This window comes from Impatiens glandulifera, chromosome 2 (genome assembly GCF_907164915.1).
Source record: "Impatiens glandulifera chromosome 2, dImpGla2.1, whole genome shotgun sequence".
Classification (NCBI taxonomy): domain Eukaryota; kingdom Viridiplantae; phylum Streptophyta; class Magnoliopsida; order Ericales; family Balsaminaceae; genus Impatiens; species Impatiens glandulifera.
In genome coordinates, this window is record NC_061863.1 from 58,631,114 (window position 1) to 58,651,478 (window position 20,365).

The following is a 20,365-nucleotide window of genomic DNA, read 5'->3' on the forward strand; positions in this document are numbered from 1 at the left end:
AAAAGAGTTAACAATATTGAATTATAATTGATAATAACAAAAGTTATAAAAAAAATCTTAACTAGGATTTTGACATATGAATATGGCCCTTTTTTCATGAGCTGGTAAAAAAACAAGTAAAATTAAATTGATCTAAACAAAAGTTAAGTCTAAATGCTATATTGAATTATAATTAATAATTACACAGCTTATAAAAAAAACTAAACTAAGATTTTGACATATGAATAAGGCACTTTGTTCATTAGATGTAACTAGGTGCCTTTATGGATTCAAAACGCAGACGGCACTATTGTGATATTATATGCGACACATTAGTTTAGTTTTATATATTTATGAATATATATATATATATATATATATATATATAAATTGTTCAAAATATATTTAAAAATAACTAAGTTTAATTTGAAATATATTAAAAAAGTTATAATTTAATATATAATTTAAAATACATTAAACAATAATATTAAGAAGAATAATAAGAAAGAAATAACAAATTAAATAAACAAAAAAATAATTTAAGACAACTAACACGATAAATCATGACAAAAATTGTAAAAAAATATTTGTTATTTCATTATAATTTACAACAATAAAATAAAAATTAGTTATCTCATATTAGTTAGGAGATTATTCAGTTTTAAATAATTTTATTTTATTTATTTTGATAGTAAAATATAAATATATCAGGGACATCTATTCTGGAATATTCTGGAATATGTAGTTTTGGGCTCTTCACGATTACTTGCGCCACTCTTATTTCAATTTTATTATCTCATAATATTTAAGAGAATAATGTTTTAAATCTATTTTATTATGTATATTTAGTTAGTATATATTAATTAGTTTTTAAATATATTCAATTAAATAGTTTTTATTAATATGATAAATTTTATTAATTTAATAAATTTTATTATTTTAAATTTGTTTTAAAACTTAATTAAATAATTTTTTTATTGTTACATTATCGTTCCTAAAATCAAACTTAAAATATAACCCAAAGAATTGACACTGGATTGTCCGTCCGTCCCGCTGCTGCCTAGGCACAAATGGGGAATATTAAACTTTTTTTTTTCAAATTATATTTTTTTTACATATACAATCCCTAATTTAGTTAAACATGAAACATAAATTATTAAAATTGTTTCTCAGAAAAAAACAAATTTTAATTAAAATTTAAGTTATTTGAATTTTTAATTAATTGAATTATTATAACATATTTAATATTAAAATTTTATAAAAATAAAGTAAAATTATTTTAATATTTTAATTAATAAATTAAATAATTAATGTTTGAAAAAATATATGGTTTTTTATTAAAATAAACTCTAATATAACACTTTACATGATATGCACTTAATTTTTAAATTGGCTCAAATATAATATAAGTAAGAAAACAAAAGAATATGGGGACGATAAGGTATCACATAATCATTTCAATAAGATCTAATGTTTGAATTTTGAACAAGTGTATATTGTCATCCATGATCAAGTATGGGCCGTTAGATGTATTGTCCTTTTTTTTACTTCTTTTCTAAAACGCCGTCTGTGTTACTACTTTGAAAAGCGTGCAAACCTCACCCATCTTACTGTTTCCACCGATTGAAGAACAAAATACCTTCCCCGGTTACTTCCATTTCTATCTTTCTTCATAATTTGTTGAATTCCCATCTCCCTCGGTCTCGCAATCTAGGTCAACCGGAAAGACTCCCGACATCTCTCAGGTAACATTTAACTCTCTCTAATGTATCATTTTCATCTATTTACGGGCTGAGTTTTCTAGGGGCCATTATAAAGTATAACTAAAAGCATTGTTTTATTTAGTAGTTGCTTGATCAAATTGATTGATTGATTTCTGAATCTTGTATGTTCCTTGTATATTTGATTCTCATTAAAGAAGATATGGTGTTTAGCATTGATCAATTGGGTTGTGTAAAATTCTGTTTTGCAGTGATATCATTGAATTATTGAACTTTTTTGTAATTGGGTTGTGATAAAAACATGGAAATGAAACATCTTTCGACATTGTTATCTATGGATTCTAGCTCATCTTCACATGAGGAGATAGAGAGGGTCACAAATCATTTTGAGCCTCCTGATATTAATGTGCCCCTTTCAGTTGTTGAACCAATCCCTTTACCACTTTCTTGGAATAGCACTGACGTGTTCGATATCGATCTTCTTACCCAACTTTGCGAGGGTGAGACAAATGTTAATGTCACAAAAGCGGAGAAGAAATGTGCCAAGAGGATTGATAGTTTCTGGGGTGCTTGGTTCTTCTTCAATTTCTACTTCAAACCTGTTTTAAAAGAGAAATCAAAGAGCAAATTAAATTTAGAAGGTAAACCGGACTTGAATCTTGATGTTTTTCTTGTCCAACACGATATGGAGAACATGTACATGTGGGTTTTTAAGGAGAGACCTGAAAACGCGTTGGGTAAGATGCAACTGAGGAGTTTTATGAATGGTCATTCAAGGCAAGGAGAACGCCCATTTCCATTTCCAGTAGAGAAAGGTTTTATAAGGTCTCACAGAATGCAGAGAAAACATTATAAGGGTTTGTCTAATCCTCAGTGTCTTCATGGCATCCGATTAGTTCTCTGCCCTAACCTCATCAATGTTGAAGAAGATGACATAAATAAGTGGTTAGAGCTCACCGGTAGAGATTTAAACTTCTCTGTACCATCTGAAGCAATCGAATTTTGTTTGTGGAGGAACAACCTTCCTAGCATTGAGTTTGAACTTGACCACACTTCAAAGAGAAACAACACTAACTTGAATTTATCTACTCATTCGCCAAACCACAATAAACGTCAAAGAAATCATCTCAATGGTGGTTTCGATATCCATCAAAACGAGCCGAATTGGTTTAAAGATTTTACAGGAGTGATGAGAAACGCGGATGGACCAGTAACGGCTGCCAAAACAATATATGAGGACGAAAAAGGTTTTCTAATCATTGTTAGCTTGCCTTTCATAGATCTTCAAAAGGTTAAGGTTACTTGGAAGAACACAATCTCACATGGGATCGTAAAAGTGTCTTGTTTGAGTTCTGGTTGTGTTCCGATAGTTAAGAGACAAAATAGGACATTTAAACTTACAGATCCAATGCCGGAGCAATGTCCTCAAGGTGAATTTGTTCGAGAAATTCCACTTTCAATGCGAATACCGGAGGAAGCCAAACTTGAAGCTTACTGCGATCAGACAGGAAAAATACTAGAAATTATGGTGCCCAAACAAAAGGTTGGGCTTGAAGAGCATGAGGTGACTGTTTGCGTCCGCCCTTCATTGACAGAATAGTGAAAGTAAGAAAAAAATTTATTTGTTTTTTTATTATAAATGATTAATCATTGAGTTTTATACACATACAAACAAAACAAAAAACTAATATGTGAGTTGCATTCTATTGATTTACAAATTTGTGTTCCCTAGTAAAAACATTTTAATGGATTTGATCTTGATTTGATATTCCATAATAACTAATTTATGTAAATTTGGTGCAATATTATGACATCAGTTAAATATTTGTTTTAGAATTGTTTGTCTTTAAATAATAGTTTTAGAGTAAAATATTATGAATTTAGCTATTATGTTTAGATTAAAACCTCACTAACATTTATTATCCTCTCAAAATGATAAGTAATGAGAGGACACATTTATTTTTAAGTTTAAGTAAATTAATATTTCAATGATTATGATTTCACAGCGGAATGCACATGATGGTAAGAAGAGTCTAGTTATTTGGAATGCACCTACTAGCTATTGTGGATATTTAGTTTTTCTTTTATTTTTAAAAAGGTTTTTTATGTTGTCTTTTGGTTCTTTCTTATGAATGTTTATTAAGAATTTGAACTATTAATTTTGAGTTTGTGCTGTATTATAGTGAATTTTTTTATAATATAATAACTTGTTATAATTTAAGGCATATTTAATTGTATAAATTTAATTAAAATAAAGTTTACTAGTTATTTTTTGTTAGCAACACTATTAGATTAATGTTTCTTAAAATATTCAAAAGCAAAAAAAAAAAAAAAAAAAAGAAGTTAAATACTTAAATGGGACAATTTTTTAAAACCAATCATTAATGGCAATGTCTAAATATATTATATATATCTCAATATTGCAATAATAATTTGTGAATTTTTAATAATTTAAAATTTGTAATTTTAAAGTTTGAGATTTTTTAAAATATATATTTTGATGTTAATGAAAATAAAATAATTGAAAATATTAATTAGGAATGAATAGCTATATTTTATAAAAACTAAATAAACAATTATACATAGTCGAAAAATGTATTTGTCATTTTTATATCTAAAAAAATAGATATATATGACTCGACACAACACGACATTTTTGTCTCACTTAGTTTAAAAATCCTATATTAATCAAATTTTCAAGTAAGTATATTTCATATGTTTATGAAGCCAAATAATGCTAAGAAAATTTCATGTCTTTTTCTTTTCAAGTGATCAAATATTTCTCTATCTTTTATAAATATGTTAAAAATTAAAGATTAAACAGTAATTTCTTTTAAATATTCTCAAGCTAAAACTCAAAACATAAATAAAACTAATTAATGAAACTCAAAACCTAATTATTTTTTATTTATTAATCAATTAAAATGATGACATTGATTATTTATATATTAATATGAAAAATATACCGGGTAAAGGAGTTTGCCCAATTTAGAAGCTTTATCTTAATTAAACCTAGCATTGTTGATATCTTCATTGTTGATATCTTCATTGACTGAAAAGGCCAATCATCTTATTCTTGATCCAACTTTTGGAGGAATTTTTTTAAATTTGTGAACTATATAACGACAACAATTAGCCCTAAAAATGATGATATACAAGAAGTAATATAAGATTGGTGAGGAAGATAATAAGAACGATAAATAGAAAAAATATTTATTTTAAATATGATTTGGAATTTAAGTTTTGTGACTAATTAAGTCTTGAAATGTTGGCTATATTTAATGTGTGAATAGAAAATAATAAAAGAAATGAGGTAGAGATTGAGAGGTTTAGGATTAAAAAAAATAAAAACTCTTAATTATATGATTTTATTGTATTTGAAATTATGAATAGCCATTTATAAAATAAATAGAACGATAACTAAGTCTAGTTGTTTGAAACTTGAGCTCGGCACGTGCACGTGCTACTGTATATTTTATAAATGTCTGACCATAGTTTCAAATACAATAAAATCTTATTTAAAATCATATAAATAAGTATTTGTATTCTCTTATCACTCTCATTTAAAAATAAAAAAATGGATTTCTATTACTTATGTAAAACTCTTTTCAAAGAAGAAATTCTCACCTTTCATCTTCTAATCAGATATAGATATAGGTCTAGAGTTTAAGAAATAAGAAGGCGGCGGCCGGCTAGTAAAGTTAATTTAAGTCCTTAAATAAATTTGGACTTTGCAATTATATTAGTCATTTGTTAATGGATTAACATTAACCTCAAACTTATAATAAAACATTATCTATATTATAAACTAGATATAAAATATATCTTATAGTTAACTTTAAACTTTACCATTTTATGAAATAATAACATTATAAATGCAAATCTTTATTTTGTTGGCTTTGATTAATAGCTCGGCTCGACACAAACTATTACACGAATCTGTTCCTATATATTTAATTGGGCTCACAAAATTGTTCGTGCATGACTAGTCTCAAGAACTCGTTTAGAGGGCTATTTAGAAATATAATAATTTAATAAAAATATAATAATTTTAAAATGAATCTCAATACTAGTAAAAACAAAAAATAATAATAAGTTTTTTTTTATGCAATAGAATGACTTAAAAATAACATTTAAACGGCGTTCTAAAGGAATGTCTAAACAAACGTGTTCGCTGAATATTTAAAAACTCAAACTTAACTCGCTTAAAATTTTAAACTTTAAATAAAACTGAGTTCGATTCGCTAAAACTAACTAACGATCTCTCTTTACATAACCGAAATTAGAATATATTGCAAGTTTATGAGTTCATTTACATCTCTGTCATTAGATAAAGGGTGAAATCATGATTAATTTTTTAATTTATGTGATTTGTTCATAATCACTAATTAGTGCTCTTGAATAATGTATAAATTTTAAATGTTTGTGTTAATTGCTCTTTTATTTTTTATATTTATATAGTAGGCAATAAACTTAATTGAACATATGAAAAAAAATATATAACATAGCTTAAATATTATTTAGTTTAAATGTTTTTAATTATCTGTATAAAATATAAATAAATAATATTCTTTAATTAAAGTATAGTAATAAATTATAAAAATAATTAACAAAGATATCATTATTTTTATAAATATAATATTTTAATAATTAAAATATAAATATATATAATATATATATATGTGGAGATTATAAAATTTTCCTAATAATAATAGGAAACTACATACAAAAAAATATTATTGTAATATTATAATAAAGAATATTTTGTAAATCATATATTTTATGCAACAAATATAAAAAAATCCATCTTAATATTTTGATTATATAAAGACTCTTCTTTTAATTTGTTAAATCTCTCTTGATTCTCTTGTTTATTTTTTGTTTCTTCACCCTAGGAGGGAAGGTCTCTACTCGCCTCACTTGTTTTTTTCATGGCTTCCCATTCTCAAGCAATCCTTCTCCTCCAGAAACAGCTAAAAGGTTTGTTCTTGTCTTGTCTTGTTGTTTGTTGAGAATGAATTTCAGGGTTCTTGATTTTCATCATTAACTCTTTGATTGTTTGATCGATCTCTCACTCCCTCTTTCCAGATCTCTGTAAAAACCCCGTCGATGGGTTCTCGGCCGGGTTGGTTGACGAGAACAACTTGTTCGAATGGAGTGTTACCATTATTGGGCCGCCAGATACATTATAGTGAGTGATTTCATCAGTTTTTATTTCTTCAAAGTTGTACATTTTGCTGTTTAATCTAGTTTATTATACTAAACGCTTTAGATCATCAATGGGTTGATTTCATCAGAGTAAATTCAGACTACCATTTGATTCAATGCATGTTCTTTTTTGTATGTCTGTGTTTGTATATATAGTAGCTGAGTAAACAAGAGTGGATTGAAGATGATGAAATCTATCCTATTCTTTAAAGGGTTTTTGGACTGTTACTAATATAATTGCAATTTGCAGTGAAGGGGGATTCTTCAATGCTATTATGTCTTTCCCCACCAATTACCCTAACAGCCCTCCAACAGTGAGGTTTAAATCAGAAGTATGGCATCCCAATGGTTAGTACATATTCCCTGTTTCTCTACATATACATATATATGTTAAATTTGACTGATCATATATGCATATTGCAGTATATTCTGATGGAAAGGTCTGCATTTCGATTCTTCATCCCCCTGGCGATGATCCAAATGGATATGAGCTTGCCAGTGAGCGATGGTCACCTGTTCACACGGTAAAATTAAATCCATTTCATCATATTATGGATTAGTTTTTCCAACTTTGTATTATTTGTTTTGAAGTTGTTAAGCCTTAATAGTTCTTTCTTAATCAATATATTAGTTTCTACTTTCTACCAAGTTAGTGCCATTGGCATCACACAGTCTTGACTAAATATTGTTTTTGTTGATTCCATCTACTATGTTGGACTCGAGAACTTCTCTAGTATTGCATTTGGAGTTCCCATCTATTAATTTACTTGTTTGATGTTATTTATTTGTTTTTATTACCCATGTTGATTGCTATTGATGTCCAATGAAACTGACAAAGAGCTACTAATCATGTTTAGAAAAACTAAATTTAGTAAGATATGCAGAAACAAAAACATTTAAAGGGTTTCTAAACTGGTAGATTGTTTTCTTTCTTCTTGTCCTGATTTTTTGTTTGACATACTCACTAGTTAGTGTTTCTAAAATTGGTTTAATTTGTACCCAAGCTGATGATTATAAACTGAAACTGTGAGTTTGTGAACTTGGTGTTTTCTGCAAGGTGGAGAGCATAGTTTTGAGCATCATATCAATGCTTTCAAGTCCAAACGATGAATCCCCTGCAAATGTTGAAGCGGCGGTAAGCATGTTTTATATTTCTTTTGAGTTTTTAATGACATCCAGAGGTTATTTTCTAATACTGTTTTTTGTGTGAAATGTAAATGGGATAATCGCAGAAGGAATGGAGGGAAAGAAGGGAAGAGTTTAGGAAGAAAGTGAGTCGTTGTGTGCGAAAATCGCAAGAGATGTTGTGAGTTTGAAATATCGATATTTGTCGCAAGAGATTATTATTCCTCCTCTTTTAATGTCATTATTTTATGCTATTGATGAACTTTTTACCATTCATACTCTCATTCCCTCTAATCATTTTTGTTCTCAATTGATTATTTCTGTTAGAACACAGCTCTACTACAATCTTCATGTTTACATATAAATTTGTTTTGCTCTAACTAAAACTGGTATATTGACATCTAATTAAGTGGTATCTTAAATAAATGAAATTCTAAAACATACCTCCGTACTTGTTATTATTATTAAAAGCAGGTATTCCTCTTGACACAAGCATATTAGATTATTTGGTTAATATTCCTCTTTTGGGTAACTGAATAAATTTTATTTGTGTATATTTGGGTGACACTTTATATCTTTTCTTTTAACAGATATGATTTAAACGAATAATTCCAATCAGTACCAAACACCCTGTTAAATACTATTATTATAAATTTAGAAGTTAGGACTCAGGACAGGGAGACAACTATTTTAAGAAGGAAATTATAAATTTATTAAAATATTTCTATTATGCTTTTTATGAAATTTTAATTATTGAAATAGAAATTATGACAAATAATTTATAATAAACTATTTTACATTAAACCATTCTTTTTAATAATCCAAAGTCAAACAAGTTGGCCTATCAGCCTATTTGGGTTTGTTTTTATTTTTTTAATCCAAATGTTTGCAATCATCTAGTATAACCGTTAACCAAATTAAAAAAAAAAATTTGATACATATTTAGTTCATTCAGTAATTAGGTTAAGGGAATCTAGAAGTGTTTTATGAAAATTTGAAGAGGTATTTGAAGATAAAAAAATTGCAATTAATTTTACACGTTTGATGTTAAGAAAATTCAAAGAAATTACTTTATTTATCTTGCTAAATTATTTTACTCATGGCGCATATTGACATTACGATTTATTAAATATTTAATTTAATACAAAACTAAATAAATTGATTTATGGGTACTTTTCATAGATTATTCGGTCTGATTGTTCAATAAGTTTTTACAGTCGTTTAACACACACTTGAGCGTTTAGAAAAAAAACTGGATAATCTACCACAAATAATAATAATAAAGAACTTGAGCGATTAAGCATTTTAAACTAACCTAATATTAATATTTCGTCGATTTTAAATAATTTAACTACTATAAATGTATTTAAACGTTTAACGAATAAATTAAAACAAGTAAGTTCCTGAAATATTTTTCAAGTGGTTCGAATACATGTAGATTGGACATGTCCTCGTATCTTGACAAAGGAATTTGATTAGATTCCCACAATTATTATAAAAACAAAACATGCAGGACCAATGGGGGCTAACAACATGGAGTGTATACTTAGAATTTTCTTACTGAATTTATTTGAAAAAGTGAATGTGTTAATTTGTAGTGTATCATGTACAAGAAAGAAAAGTTGTATAAAAACTTAATCGTGCTACAAAGAATTAATAGTTTAGATCATCTTTTGTCAAATGGTTTTTTTTTTCACTTTTTTCAAATCTAGATACCAAAAGGCTCATTGAGACAAGGGATTTGGTTCAAAATTGTGTTGACATTTTTATAAGATTTATTTTGTAAATAATATTTTCTCATAATTATAATTACTTTTTAAAATTATTAAAATAAAGTTGAAAATAATTTTATTCTTGTTAATATAAAAATAATTCTCTTAGATAATAAAGTCACTGTCAAAATTTTAAATTATGTTATAGGAAAATGAAAACTTTTTTTAACAAATAGATTTAGTTGTTATTTTTTGGCAAATTAAGAAAATGGTCTTTCAAAAGTAAGAGAACAATTTTCATTATCCATAGGGAACTGAATTAAAATGTAAATATTTATCAAAGCGTTCAAAATAATCAAGATTAATGTTGTTGATAGTGCATAACGGTTGAACTTTAAAAATGATATTTTTTCGACGTTTTTTCGTCGCCCTCCCATGCATAGTGTTGGGTCTAACTAATGTGATCCAATTACATGTATTAGTTAGACTCAACACTATGTATGAGATTAATTGATCTCATCTTTTCAAAGACAATTTCATCTCCTTTCAATTCGGGTTAGTCTACATATTCGACACCAACTTGGTATAAAACATGATTATTCAAAAACTTTAGTGGTCCGTGAGAATCCATCATGAACGTGAGAATAAGAAAATTACATTGATTTTGGAAGGATTTTATTGAGTTAATCAATTAATTAGGGATGCTTTTTCATCCTTAACCTCTTACCATCTGATTCACCAGTTTAATTCCTTGCATCCAATTCAAGTGGATACGAGTGGAGTTAACATGTTTTGATTGTCTTCATTCATCCCCTTATCGATGTAAAAGGTCAAGGATTGATGGTGATGGATATATCAAATGGCACAACATGGATATGGATTACTTCAAAGTTCAAACCTTAATCATTATTATGAGATGATGATTGCTTTCTGAGTTGCTCCATTTCCCATCAGACTTTTTGCAGAATTCTTGGACATCTTTTAAGATGGTTCTTTTAAGATGGAGCATTTCTAATTAGGGATGCTTATTGGTATACTATTAGCAGATATAATCTCATTTCCTTTCGTGTCTAGCCTTTAGGGTTTTTCGTGGAATATCCCTCGAGATAAACTAGATCGTTCCCGATTACTAGGATCCCTCGGGTTTTTCGATTATCTTTCGTGTCTAATCAGTTATTTGAGGGGTAAATTTTATTCAGCTTATTCACTCTAGTTTATTCGCAATGGAGAAAAAAAATGCATTTAAACGAAAAATATGTTTTCATTATAATTTTTTGTATTACCTTATTACATACTCTCGTAGTAAAACAAGTCATCATATGCTCGGATTAAACGTCGATTCAAGCACACTCGTAGTAAAACAAGTAATCATATTGTTGTCATAATACGGTAACATAATATCAACGTCGATTAATTAAAATGACTATTTTACTTTTAAGGCAAAACAAACGTTATAAAAAAAATTAATGATCCCGAAATCATATATATATATATAGGAAATAGTGTTTAAGATAAAAATAAATGTCATTAAACATTAGCATGTGAGGTTACTCATTAGTTTGATTAAAAGAAGGTAAAGGTGTATTACTTACTATTCATAAAATTTCTTCTGGCTTAGGAAGTTAATCAGATTTAAAATACTATAAAATAAAATAGTATAATCTACTCACCATTCTAGTAAGTGATTTTAAAGAAGTAATGACAACAAAATCTTTTATACAATATTATAAATACATTTTAAAATTGTAAACTAATTATTTTATTTGAGGTTAGATAAGTTTAGCAACTTCCTCTCATCGTTGAGATATTCACACTAGTCTAGACTAGAAGATCTAGACTAGAAGATGAGATTTGGAACCTAATTATTAATCATTAGTAATGAGAAAAAAAAATGGTACACTTAAATTAAGGAAAAAATGAGCATAAGAGCATCAGCAGCGCAAATGACCTCTGCCCTCTTATTTTGTCAAATTAATGTTCCACCTCAGCATAAAGCGGGCACATATTGAACTTGGGCAAAACACTCCAATGCTTCTGCCCGCCCTCTTATCTAAATAATTTAAAAGTGTTTTAAATAAATAACTAATTTATACTATTATAACTAATATTCCTATATTATAGGAAAATTTAAGAATTTAAACTTTAAAACGTGTTAATATAATTAATAAAAAAAATATTAATTTATTTATTAATTAAATATATAAGAGTCCTATAGAGTTCTATAATATTAAAAACATTACCGGAATAAATTTGAGAATATATAACTAATATTACTATATTATAGGAAAATTTGATAATATATAACTAATATTTTTATATTATAATAAAATATAAAATATTATTATAATTTAATATATAATTAATATTATTATAATTTAATATATAATTAATATTCCTATTTTATAGTAAACTTTAAAATATATATTTATTTAATGTTATTATAATGTTACTTAAAAATAGTAGAAAAAAATATTATAATTAAATATATAACTAATATTCCTATATTATATAATATATTATATTATCTAATCATGAAAAAGTCAGAAGAGGGCATGACCGGCATAGAGGGCACTGCCCTCTTTTTCCTTTTATCTACAATGCAAAAAATGCAAAAAACCAATGCAAAAAACCAATGACCTGCCCTTTTCCACGCTGTCCGATGCGGGCACAGGTCATGCATTGGAGATGCTCTAATAGTATTTTAGTGGAAATGAATAGTGTAAGTAAAAAATGATTTCAATTATAATAGTTGATGATTGGATTGGATGATAGCAAAAGATATTATTATTTAAACTGATTTAAATGTAAGGGAATAAATAGAATTGAAGGCGACATATATATATAAAAAAATAATAAAATGGAAAGAGGCACGAGAAAAGCACGTGAGTGTACTGTGTTTGATAAGAGTTTTGAAAATGGAAAAAGATAGCGAAAAAGAAGAAAGAAAGAAAAGGAGAAAAGGCAAAGAGAGAAAGAGAGGAAGAAAGGAAAGTCTCTCTCCCACACTTACTCACCTGACCTGACCATTTCTCTCTCTCTCTCTCTCTCTCCCTTCTTCTTCCTCCTCGCTGTCTTGGCTGCTGTCTCCGTCTCCACTCACAGAAACTTCTCTCTCTCTCTCTTTCTTTCTTCTTTGCAAAACCCCCTTTTCGGCTCCTCTGTTTATATCTTCTTTCCCCTTTTACACACATAAACATATTTATACAAAACCCTTCTCTCCAATGGAGTCCTTGCGATGTCTCGTGACTCCAAACCATCAATCGAATTTTCCATAATCAATCAATGACTTGTCTTTTTCATCACCTCCCCTCTTCTTCTTCCTCTTCCTCCTCTTAGCCGTCGTCCATTTCTCTCTCTCTATATATATATCTACAGCTGACATGCGGTCTCCACAGTCGCGCCGGAACGGGGAGACACCGTCGCCTCGTCCACGAATCCAAGTTTCCCCACCTCACTTCCACTCCACAGTCTCGGAGCAGAAACTCAGGCGATTCAATATGCTCATACTTATTTTCCGGCTTGGCTCTTTCTGTTTCACCGTCGCCGCCGCTATATTCATGGTCGTAAACCCTAGAGGCTCCAATTCACCTCGCTGGTACGATTACGGCTCATTCAGGTACTATTACTCTTTTGCCCTAATTTTCGATTCCGAAATTACATAGCATTATCGAACTGATTACAAAATTAGGTTTCATTTAGAGTACCCAAAAGCTATTCATTTGATGAGGGAGGAGTTGTGATTTCGGAATTTGATATGAACAAAGAATAAACAAGAAAGAGATCACATCGTTAAAGATTGAATCTTTTGTTTTCTTCATAACTCCTATCATCCTCAATCTTCTTATATATTGTGCGATTTGAGGAAGTTTATTTTGACCTTGACCCTTGCAGATATGTCCTCGCTGCGAATGGCATAGTAGCAGTGTATTCATTGGTGGAAATGGCGGCCGCCGTTTGGGAAATTTCCACCGGCGTCACGATTTTTCCCGAGATTTTTCAAGTTTGGTTCGATTTCAGCCATGATCAGGTCTAATTTCTTTATTCTCTCTTTTCTTTGTCAATTGTCGTGCCGGGAGTAGTGAGTGAGGCAGCAGCAGCGATTGTTTCAGGTTTTTGCGTACCTGTTGCTGTCGGCATCATCGACGGGGGCTGGGTTTGCCCGGACGCTGAGGACGACGGGCACGTGTACGGGTAGCAACGCGTTTTGCGTGCAGACGGCTATATCTGTAGCTTTGGGATTTATCGGGTTTGCGTTTGTGGGTCTGTCGTCGTTGCTTTCGGGTTTCCGGGTGGCCTGTTTCATAGTCAAGGGCTCTCGATTTCACATCTGAAAAAAAACAGTAGAGTAGGAAGAAGAAGAAGGGGTTTGGTGAAATGAAAGAAAGAAAGAAAAGATGTCAAGATTTGACAGTAATTTGAACGGATATGATGTGTTGGTCACATGGAGTGTTTGTGTTCCCTTCCCATAGGATATCATTACAACAACCAACAAATTTGAAATTGAATTTTCATTTCATTCTTCTTTTTTTGTGCATATATTATTATTATTATTCAAAATTATTCTTCTTTCCTTGGACTTGATGCTCTTTTGATTTCAGGTCTAACCTTTGTTTAGTTTGGCAGCCTGTCTTAATTATAGTTACAGACCACGCCTAAACAATTAATTGCAAGGTAGTAATTAATTGGATTGAATGAATGAATGTTGTTGGATAATAGATTGTCAGGTCTAGTAGTGTTTCTCAGCCAACCACAACATTTGTACATGTTTTACATCCATATGTATAATTAAATGCATCATAAGCTAAATTGGATGGATATATAACAAAATGAAACATGTATAATAATAGTTTGTTTTGACAAACATAACATACAAGAAGGAGAAAGGATAAGATTTTGAAATGGAGAAACGAAATCTGACCCAATGTAAACTAATCTGTTCTGTATATATCTCCTTCTTCTTCTTCAAGTGTAAACTATTATTAGGTTACTGGCCTTCCTTCTCCCTGCTGCCCTGTTTTGTCATCTTCTTTCTGGGTTGGGTACCAAACTCTTCTTTGACCCATGATCCATGCAATATCATCAAACAAGTAAGTCATCTTGCATAAAGATTTGAAGAAGAAGTTGTCAATAAATTTATATAATCTTTGCATAACTGAACCTATAAGCATTAAAATTTGGACAATAACAAACAAGTGCAAAAAGAAATCAATTTTGAGGAGTAAAAGAAACAACATTTAGATGATCACAGTGGGATTCGAACCCACGACCTTTAGATTCGGAGTCTAACGCGATATCCACTCCGCTATGTGATCATGTATGTTACTATTATGCACTAACAGCTACAAGAAAGCATAAGATATCTTGTCTGACGACGATCAATCAAAAAAGAAAATGAACTTCAATATCAGCGTATATACATACATACATATACACGAAATCTACATGAATGTAATCACATAACGAAACAAGCATATATGCGCAGAAAAAAAGGGAGGGAGGGAGGGAGAGAGAGAGAGATCGGATGACCTTTCAGGTGATTAGAACAAAACCCAAACTCAGATCGGTGAGAGATCAAGGGAGGAGAAGAAAGACTGATGGAAATTTCATATTTACTTGGATCGGAGCAAGAGATCGAGATCGGGATCGGACGAAGAGTGGAGAACAGAGAGATCATCGAAATGAATCATTGAAGTTCTCATCTCATCTAGGGTTGGTAAGTTTCAGCCGCTTTAACAGCTTCTTCACTGTAGGCCGGGGTGTTTTAATTAATAAACTTGTTGGTGCTTAATATTTATATACATTCAAAATGGCTATTCAACTCTCAAGTTTTATTAAAGATTTCTTTATTTTAATTGGATTTTATTTCTGCCCTCTTTTAAATTGTTATAGGTGATGCAACCTATTCATATTTTTTATTTAAAAATAATAATATTTTTTTAAATATTATATCTTTATATTATTTTAAAAAATAAAATAAAAGTTACATAAAACTCAATCTATCTTGAAATAAAAAATTACTTTTGAGAGGAGGTAGAAATATTGTACTGTTATATGAAAAATTATATCTTAAATAATTCAAATTCAAATTAGAGGATAAAGTTTATTTGGATTTGAAGAAAATAAGTTAAAATATAATGGGAAGAAAGAACTAAAGAGGGTGATTTCTTCTTCTTTTTTTAAATTTTTTTATTTTTCATTTTTTACTAAAACTTACCAGAAAAAATTGGTAAAAAAAAAAATTATGTATCAACTTTTAACTATTTAATGTAATTCGGTTGTACATTTTATACAAATATAAATAAAATATATTTATTTATTATGTTAAAAAGTAATGCTAATGTTTAAAAAACCTCAATTCCAATGGACTACTTCAACCAATTATAAGTATCTAACAAAAAAAAAAATAAAAACAATTTTTAACAAATCAAATATTCAGGCAATAAAGAAATTAATTACTATCATATTTAGAAGTATTAATTAAAATATTTATATTTATATTAATATTTAAATTTGTCAATTTAGTTTTTTTTTTACAATTTTTTTATTTATGTATTATTATATTTTTCCCACTTTTCATTTACTTTAATTATATTTTTCAAATTAAATATAAATAAAATATTCTTACTTTTAATTGATAATTTCCAATGTGATTGAGATTACAAAAAGTGATTTGAGATTACAGTTGATTGCTTAAAAAATAATATTTTTTTCACTCTTTTTTGAAGTGTCAATGAAACTTATCTCAAGATCGAAGCTTTAACAAATCCTAAGAAGGTATGAAATCAGCCCGTAGTTTTCCTCCGGTATATAAATCTGCATATATATATTTTTTGTTCTCCAAAGGTAGTCGTCGTACGTTATTTTAGCAGCTGATATAAACAGCCCTAAAGATCTTTCTGATCAAACTTTGTTTATTTCGAGTCTCAAGACAGCCTTCATCAGAGCTGCTCTTGAAAGGTAATAATTTGTTTGATTACAAAACACGCAACTATTTTCTTTCAATAATTTATAATTGTTCTTGAGATTGTATTAGATTAGATTAGATTAAAAAACATCGAAAAACTTGAGCAGCAGCTAGTCTGAAATTTAGATCTGATCAGACTCTCTCTCGTTTGGTGTGCTGGTGGTGATTGCGGGTCTACTCTTGTTGCTTTAATTGCTTCATACATTGTTTGTTCTACTCCTTTTGCTTAAACTTTACTTCTCGTCAATTTGAAGCACCCTCTCTTTTAATTTATTCATCTCCAAATCCCCCACCTATAAATCTTCTATCTTTCTCTACAACTTCATTCACAGCAGCAAGTTCTCTGTTTTTAGTGTCTTCTTGCACAGAGGTGATATAAACTTCATTTTTTAGCCTCTGTGTTATGTATATTTCTCTACTTGTTTATTGAATTGATCTGGGTTGTGTGAATCTCAGGTCCACAAATGGCATCCAATGGACAATCTACTACTAAACCCCCTCCAAATCCATCTCCATTGAGAAGTGGCAAGTTCTATCAGGTAATTTAAAATATTCTGCTTGCATTGTTCTTGTTCTTAACTTGCAGCCCATTAGAGTTCTGGTATTGATGGATCTATGTATTACTTATGTTTATGGTTGTTGATTTACATGACTACTTCAGTTCAGTTCAGTTATAAAAGAAATGTCTTTAGAAGTGTTTCTCCTGTTTCTTCAGCTACATTTGGTTATGATTAGAAAATGTTTTTCCATGGATAGGCCAACATGAGAATCTTGGTTACTGGAGGAGCAGGGTTCATTGGATCTCATCTGGTGGATAAGTTAATGCAGAATGAGAAGAATGAGGTTTTCTGTCACAATTTTCCTTCACCTTTCTTGTGTTTTCTCTATTATCCAATCAAATAGACTCGCTAATTCTCACTTTTCAATTCTTAGGTGATTGTAGCGGATAACTATTTCACTGGCTCGAAAGACAATCTTAAGCAATGGATTGGTCATCCTAGATTCGAGCTTATTCGTCATGGTATGTTATTGTTTTGATTCCTTCCATAGTATGCAATTTTAGGAGGCTATTGATGTAGTCCCGAACACAACTTTAATCCCAAGAAATGAATCAAATTAAGTCGTTACAAGGGTAAACTAGTCTCGATTTACATTCAAGTACTTCAAATTTAGAGACTTTCATTTAGTTTATTCAACACTTAATTTTCAGTTTTATTTAGATTTGTTTCTGAGAAAACAGAGATTACTTACTGTCTTTTTCATGTTATGAATGATAATCTTTCTGAAATTTGTTTCTGCAGATGTCACAGAGCCTTTGCTGGTTGAAGTTGATCAAATCTATCACTTGGCTTGCCCTGCCTCTCCAATTTTTTACAAATACAATCCCGTAAAGGTGTGTTTGATGAAATACTTTTGAGTATACAGATCTCCTTTTTTTTCTCAACTGTTTGATATGTGTCATCATTCTGGGTGGACAGACAATTAAAACAAATGTGATGGGGACACTAAACATGTTGGGACTTGCCAAGCGAGTTGGAGCAAGGTTTTTAAATGAAATACACACTTTATCAATCATTTCCTTCCTCTAAATATATTTATGTTTACTTGATTTGTTCTATTTGAGCAACAGGATTTTGCTTACTTCAACTTCCGAGGTTTATGGAGATCCTCTTATTCATCCCCAGACAGAGGACTATTGGGGCAATGTTAACCCTATTGGTAATGTATTAGCATATAATATAATTGAACTTAAAAAAATGAAGGATTTTGAGAAATTATAATTACAGGCTTGAGAAGTTGTTATTAAAACATGAATGAATGATTTTGAGGAATTATAATTACAGGCGTGAGAAGTTGTTACGATGAAGGAAAGCGAGTAGCGGAAACTTTGATGTTTGATTACCACAGGCAGCATGGAATTGGTAAATAAACAATTCCATTTCTCCATTGTGTTTTGATTTTGTCTTGTTAGCTGATTTAGTTTATAAATTTTTGTTGGTACAGAAATAAGAATTGCTCGTATTTTCAATACTTATGGACCGCGAATGAACATTGACGATGGTCGTGTTGTCAGCAACTTCATCGCTCAAGCAATCCGGTAAATCACCAAATTAAGATTGATCATAGGAGTTTTTGCTGTTTTTACTCACTTTTCCTTTTTTATATTTGTGCAGCGATGAATCTTTGACTGTTCAGTTACCCGGAACACAAACCCGGAGCTTTTGTTATGTTTCCGACATGGTAAGCCTATCTATATGTTGCCTCTAGCACATAACCTCTTCAACTTTTTATTCAACAATCTTTTGTTAAATAAAAAAAAAATGACAGGTTGATGGCCTCATCCGACTTATGGAAGGGGAGAACACCGGGCCAATCAACATAGGCAATCCAGGTAGGTAAAAAGAGTACTTTCATGGCTTGGCTTGGCTTGGCTTGCCTTTCTTCTACTAACTTGAGAGAATTTTAATGGTTGTTAAAGGTGAATTTACTATGCTGGAGCTTGCGGAGACAGTAAAAGAGGTAAGAACTGCATGGAAAGGTTGATTATGAACACTATGAGATGGGAAAAGGTTGAAGATTAATTAATGTTCAATGGCTTAATAATCGCAGATTATAAATCCTAGTGTGAAGATCATAACTGTTGAGAACACTCCTGACGATCCTCGTCAGAGAAAGCCGGATATCACAAAAGCAAAGGAGTTGCTTGGTTGGGAACCGAAGGTCAAGTTGAGCAGCGGCATTCCTCTCATGGAGGATGACTTTCGCAAGAGGCTCGAAACTCCAAAGAAGAAATGAATTAATGAATGAAGGCTGAGTTGTTTTTGTATTTTGTTTTGTTTGAATAAAAGTTATATACAATTCAAACTTTATAAAGTTATAATGGGATGATGATGGTGCCTGGATTAAGTTGTTAAATTTGCTTAATATAGAGCTTGTTTAAGATTATATGAAATTAATTTTCTTTTTTGGGTGAAATTGATTAACGAAAATGCTTGAATATGTTACTATTCTGATGTTTCATTTCATTATTTGTCTGATTAGTTAAATTATTTTGAAAAATAGATATCATTTCAGATAATTCACATCAAACAAGTTTATACACCATTTTAACTGATTTTTAAATAAAGAATTTTGTGCATTTGAAAATAAAAAACAATCAAAATATATGGGCTGATTAGATTACGGGTTATTTAGATAGGTAATTGTTGGTTACGGGCACATTGGCCCACCGCCCACCTTTGGTTATTTTATTTTTTCTATTCTTTTGACCTTTTCTTATTTATTTAAAATTTCTCTTCTTTTCTTGTTTATATATCAAAATAACAAATTTGGACTTTTTATTTGGGTGAATAATAATTTGAGATCTCTTATTTTAAAGGACTCAGTTATAATTTGAGATTTTTTTTTTTTGAACCTCATAAATTTGGAACTATACAAAATGTGATGTACGTGACCTTTTTAATTAAAAAGTTAACAGTAACTCTAATTCTTAAATAGTGTGAAAAACACCGATTTTATAAATATACCAAAAATATCATGACACAAAATATCGAAAATATTGATTTTTCCAGTATACCGAAAAAATGTAAGCGGTCATATCGATACCAAAACTATTGGTACGGTAAATATTTGAAAATTTAAAAAATTTGGCGAGA

At 29.6% G+C, this 20,365-nt stretch overlaps 4 protein-coding genes, 1 long non-coding RNA gene and 1 other non-coding gene across 8 annotated transcripts; 4 read left to right on the plus strand and 2 right to left on the minus strand.

The window, feature by feature from the left end:
- The first annotated feature begins 1,574 nt into the window (after nucleotides 1–1,574).
- On the plus strand, nucleotides 1,575–3,727 carry LOC124926563. 2 transcript variants are annotated; one of them, XM_047466812.1, is made up of 3 exons: nucleotides 1,575–1,724; nucleotides 1,952–3,305; nucleotides 3,707–3,727. In XM_047466812.1, the coding sequence occupies exon 2, from the start codon at nucleotides 2,002–2,004 to the stop codon at nucleotides 3,298–3,300; it is 1,299 nt and encodes a 432-aa protein (XP_047322768.1). In that variant the 5' UTR covers nucleotides 1,575–1,724; nucleotides 1,952–2,001; the 3' UTR covers nucleotides 3,301–3,305; nucleotides 3,707–3,727. The 2 variants fall into 2 exon arrangements, with proteins under 2 accessions (XP_047322768.1, XP_047322769.1); XM_047466813.1 differs by lacking the exon at nucleotides 1,575–1,724 and having other exon boundaries at nucleotides 1,921–3,305.
- Nucleotides 3,728–6,555: 2,828 nt separating this feature from the next.
- Nucleotides 6,556–8,366, plus strand: LOC124926955 (ubiquitin-conjugating enzyme E2 7-like). Its single transcript, XM_047467290.1, has 6 exons — nucleotides 6,556–6,680; nucleotides 6,789–6,891; nucleotides 7,159–7,256; nucleotides 7,332–7,432; nucleotides 7,966–8,043; nucleotides 8,141–8,366. Exons 1-6 carry the CDS (start codon nucleotides 6,632–6,634, stop codon nucleotides 8,216–8,218), a joined length of 507 nt encoding a protein of 168 aa, XP_047323246.1. The 5' UTR covers nucleotides 6,556–6,631; the 3' UTR covers nucleotides 8,219–8,366.
- A 4,293-nt stretch (nucleotides 8,367–12,659) lies between these two features.
- Nucleotides 12,660–14,294, plus strand: LOC124924144 (CASP-like protein 4C1). Its single transcript, XM_047464222.1, has 3 exons — nucleotides 12,660–13,361; nucleotides 13,637–13,772; nucleotides 13,855–14,294. The coding sequence occupies exons 1-3, from the start codon at nucleotides 13,126–13,128 to the stop codon at nucleotides 14,074–14,076; spliced, it is 594 nt and encodes a 197-aa protein (XP_047320178.1). The 5' UTR covers nucleotides 12,660–13,125; the 3' UTR covers nucleotides 14,077–14,294.
- A 248-nt stretch (nucleotides 14,295–14,542) lies between these two features.
- On the minus strand, nucleotides 14,543–15,489 carry LOC124924145. Its single transcript, XR_007098298.1, has 2 exons — nucleotides 15,272–15,489; nucleotides 14,543–14,841 (listed from the first exon to the last, which is right to left on the minus strand). It is a non-coding gene; the product is annotated as an uncharacterized LOC124924145 (long non-coding RNA).
- On the minus strand, nucleotides 14,985–15,057 carry TRNAR-CCG. Its single transcript has one exon. It is a non-coding gene; the product is annotated as a tRNA-Arg (tRNA).
- A 1,063-nt stretch (nucleotides 15,490–16,552) lies between the features above and the next one.
- Nucleotides 16,553–19,738, plus strand: LOC124924143 (UDP-glucuronic acid decarboxylase 6). Of its 2 annotated transcripts, none has more exons than XM_047464219.1 (13): nucleotides 16,553–16,702; nucleotides 17,166–17,248; nucleotides 17,466–17,552; nucleotides 17,643–17,730; nucleotides 18,011–18,102; nucleotides 18,188–18,252; nucleotides 18,340–18,428; nucleotides 18,554–18,631; nucleotides 18,714–18,807; nucleotides 18,884–18,950; nucleotides 19,038–19,101; nucleotides 19,189–19,229; nucleotides 19,320–19,738. In XM_047464219.1, the coding sequence occupies exons 2-13, from the start codon at nucleotides 17,174–17,176 to the stop codon at nucleotides 19,503–19,505; spliced, it is 1,026 nt and encodes a 341-aa protein (XP_047320175.1). In that variant the 5' UTR covers nucleotides 16,553–16,702; nucleotides 17,166–17,173; the 3' UTR covers nucleotides 19,506–19,738. The 2 variants fall into 2 exon arrangements, with proteins under 2 accessions (XP_047320175.1, XP_047320177.1); XM_047464221.1 differs by lacking the exon at nucleotides 16,553–16,702 and adding an exon at nucleotides 17,027–17,079.
- The last annotated feature ends 627 nt before the right edge of the window (nucleotides 19,739–20,365 follow it).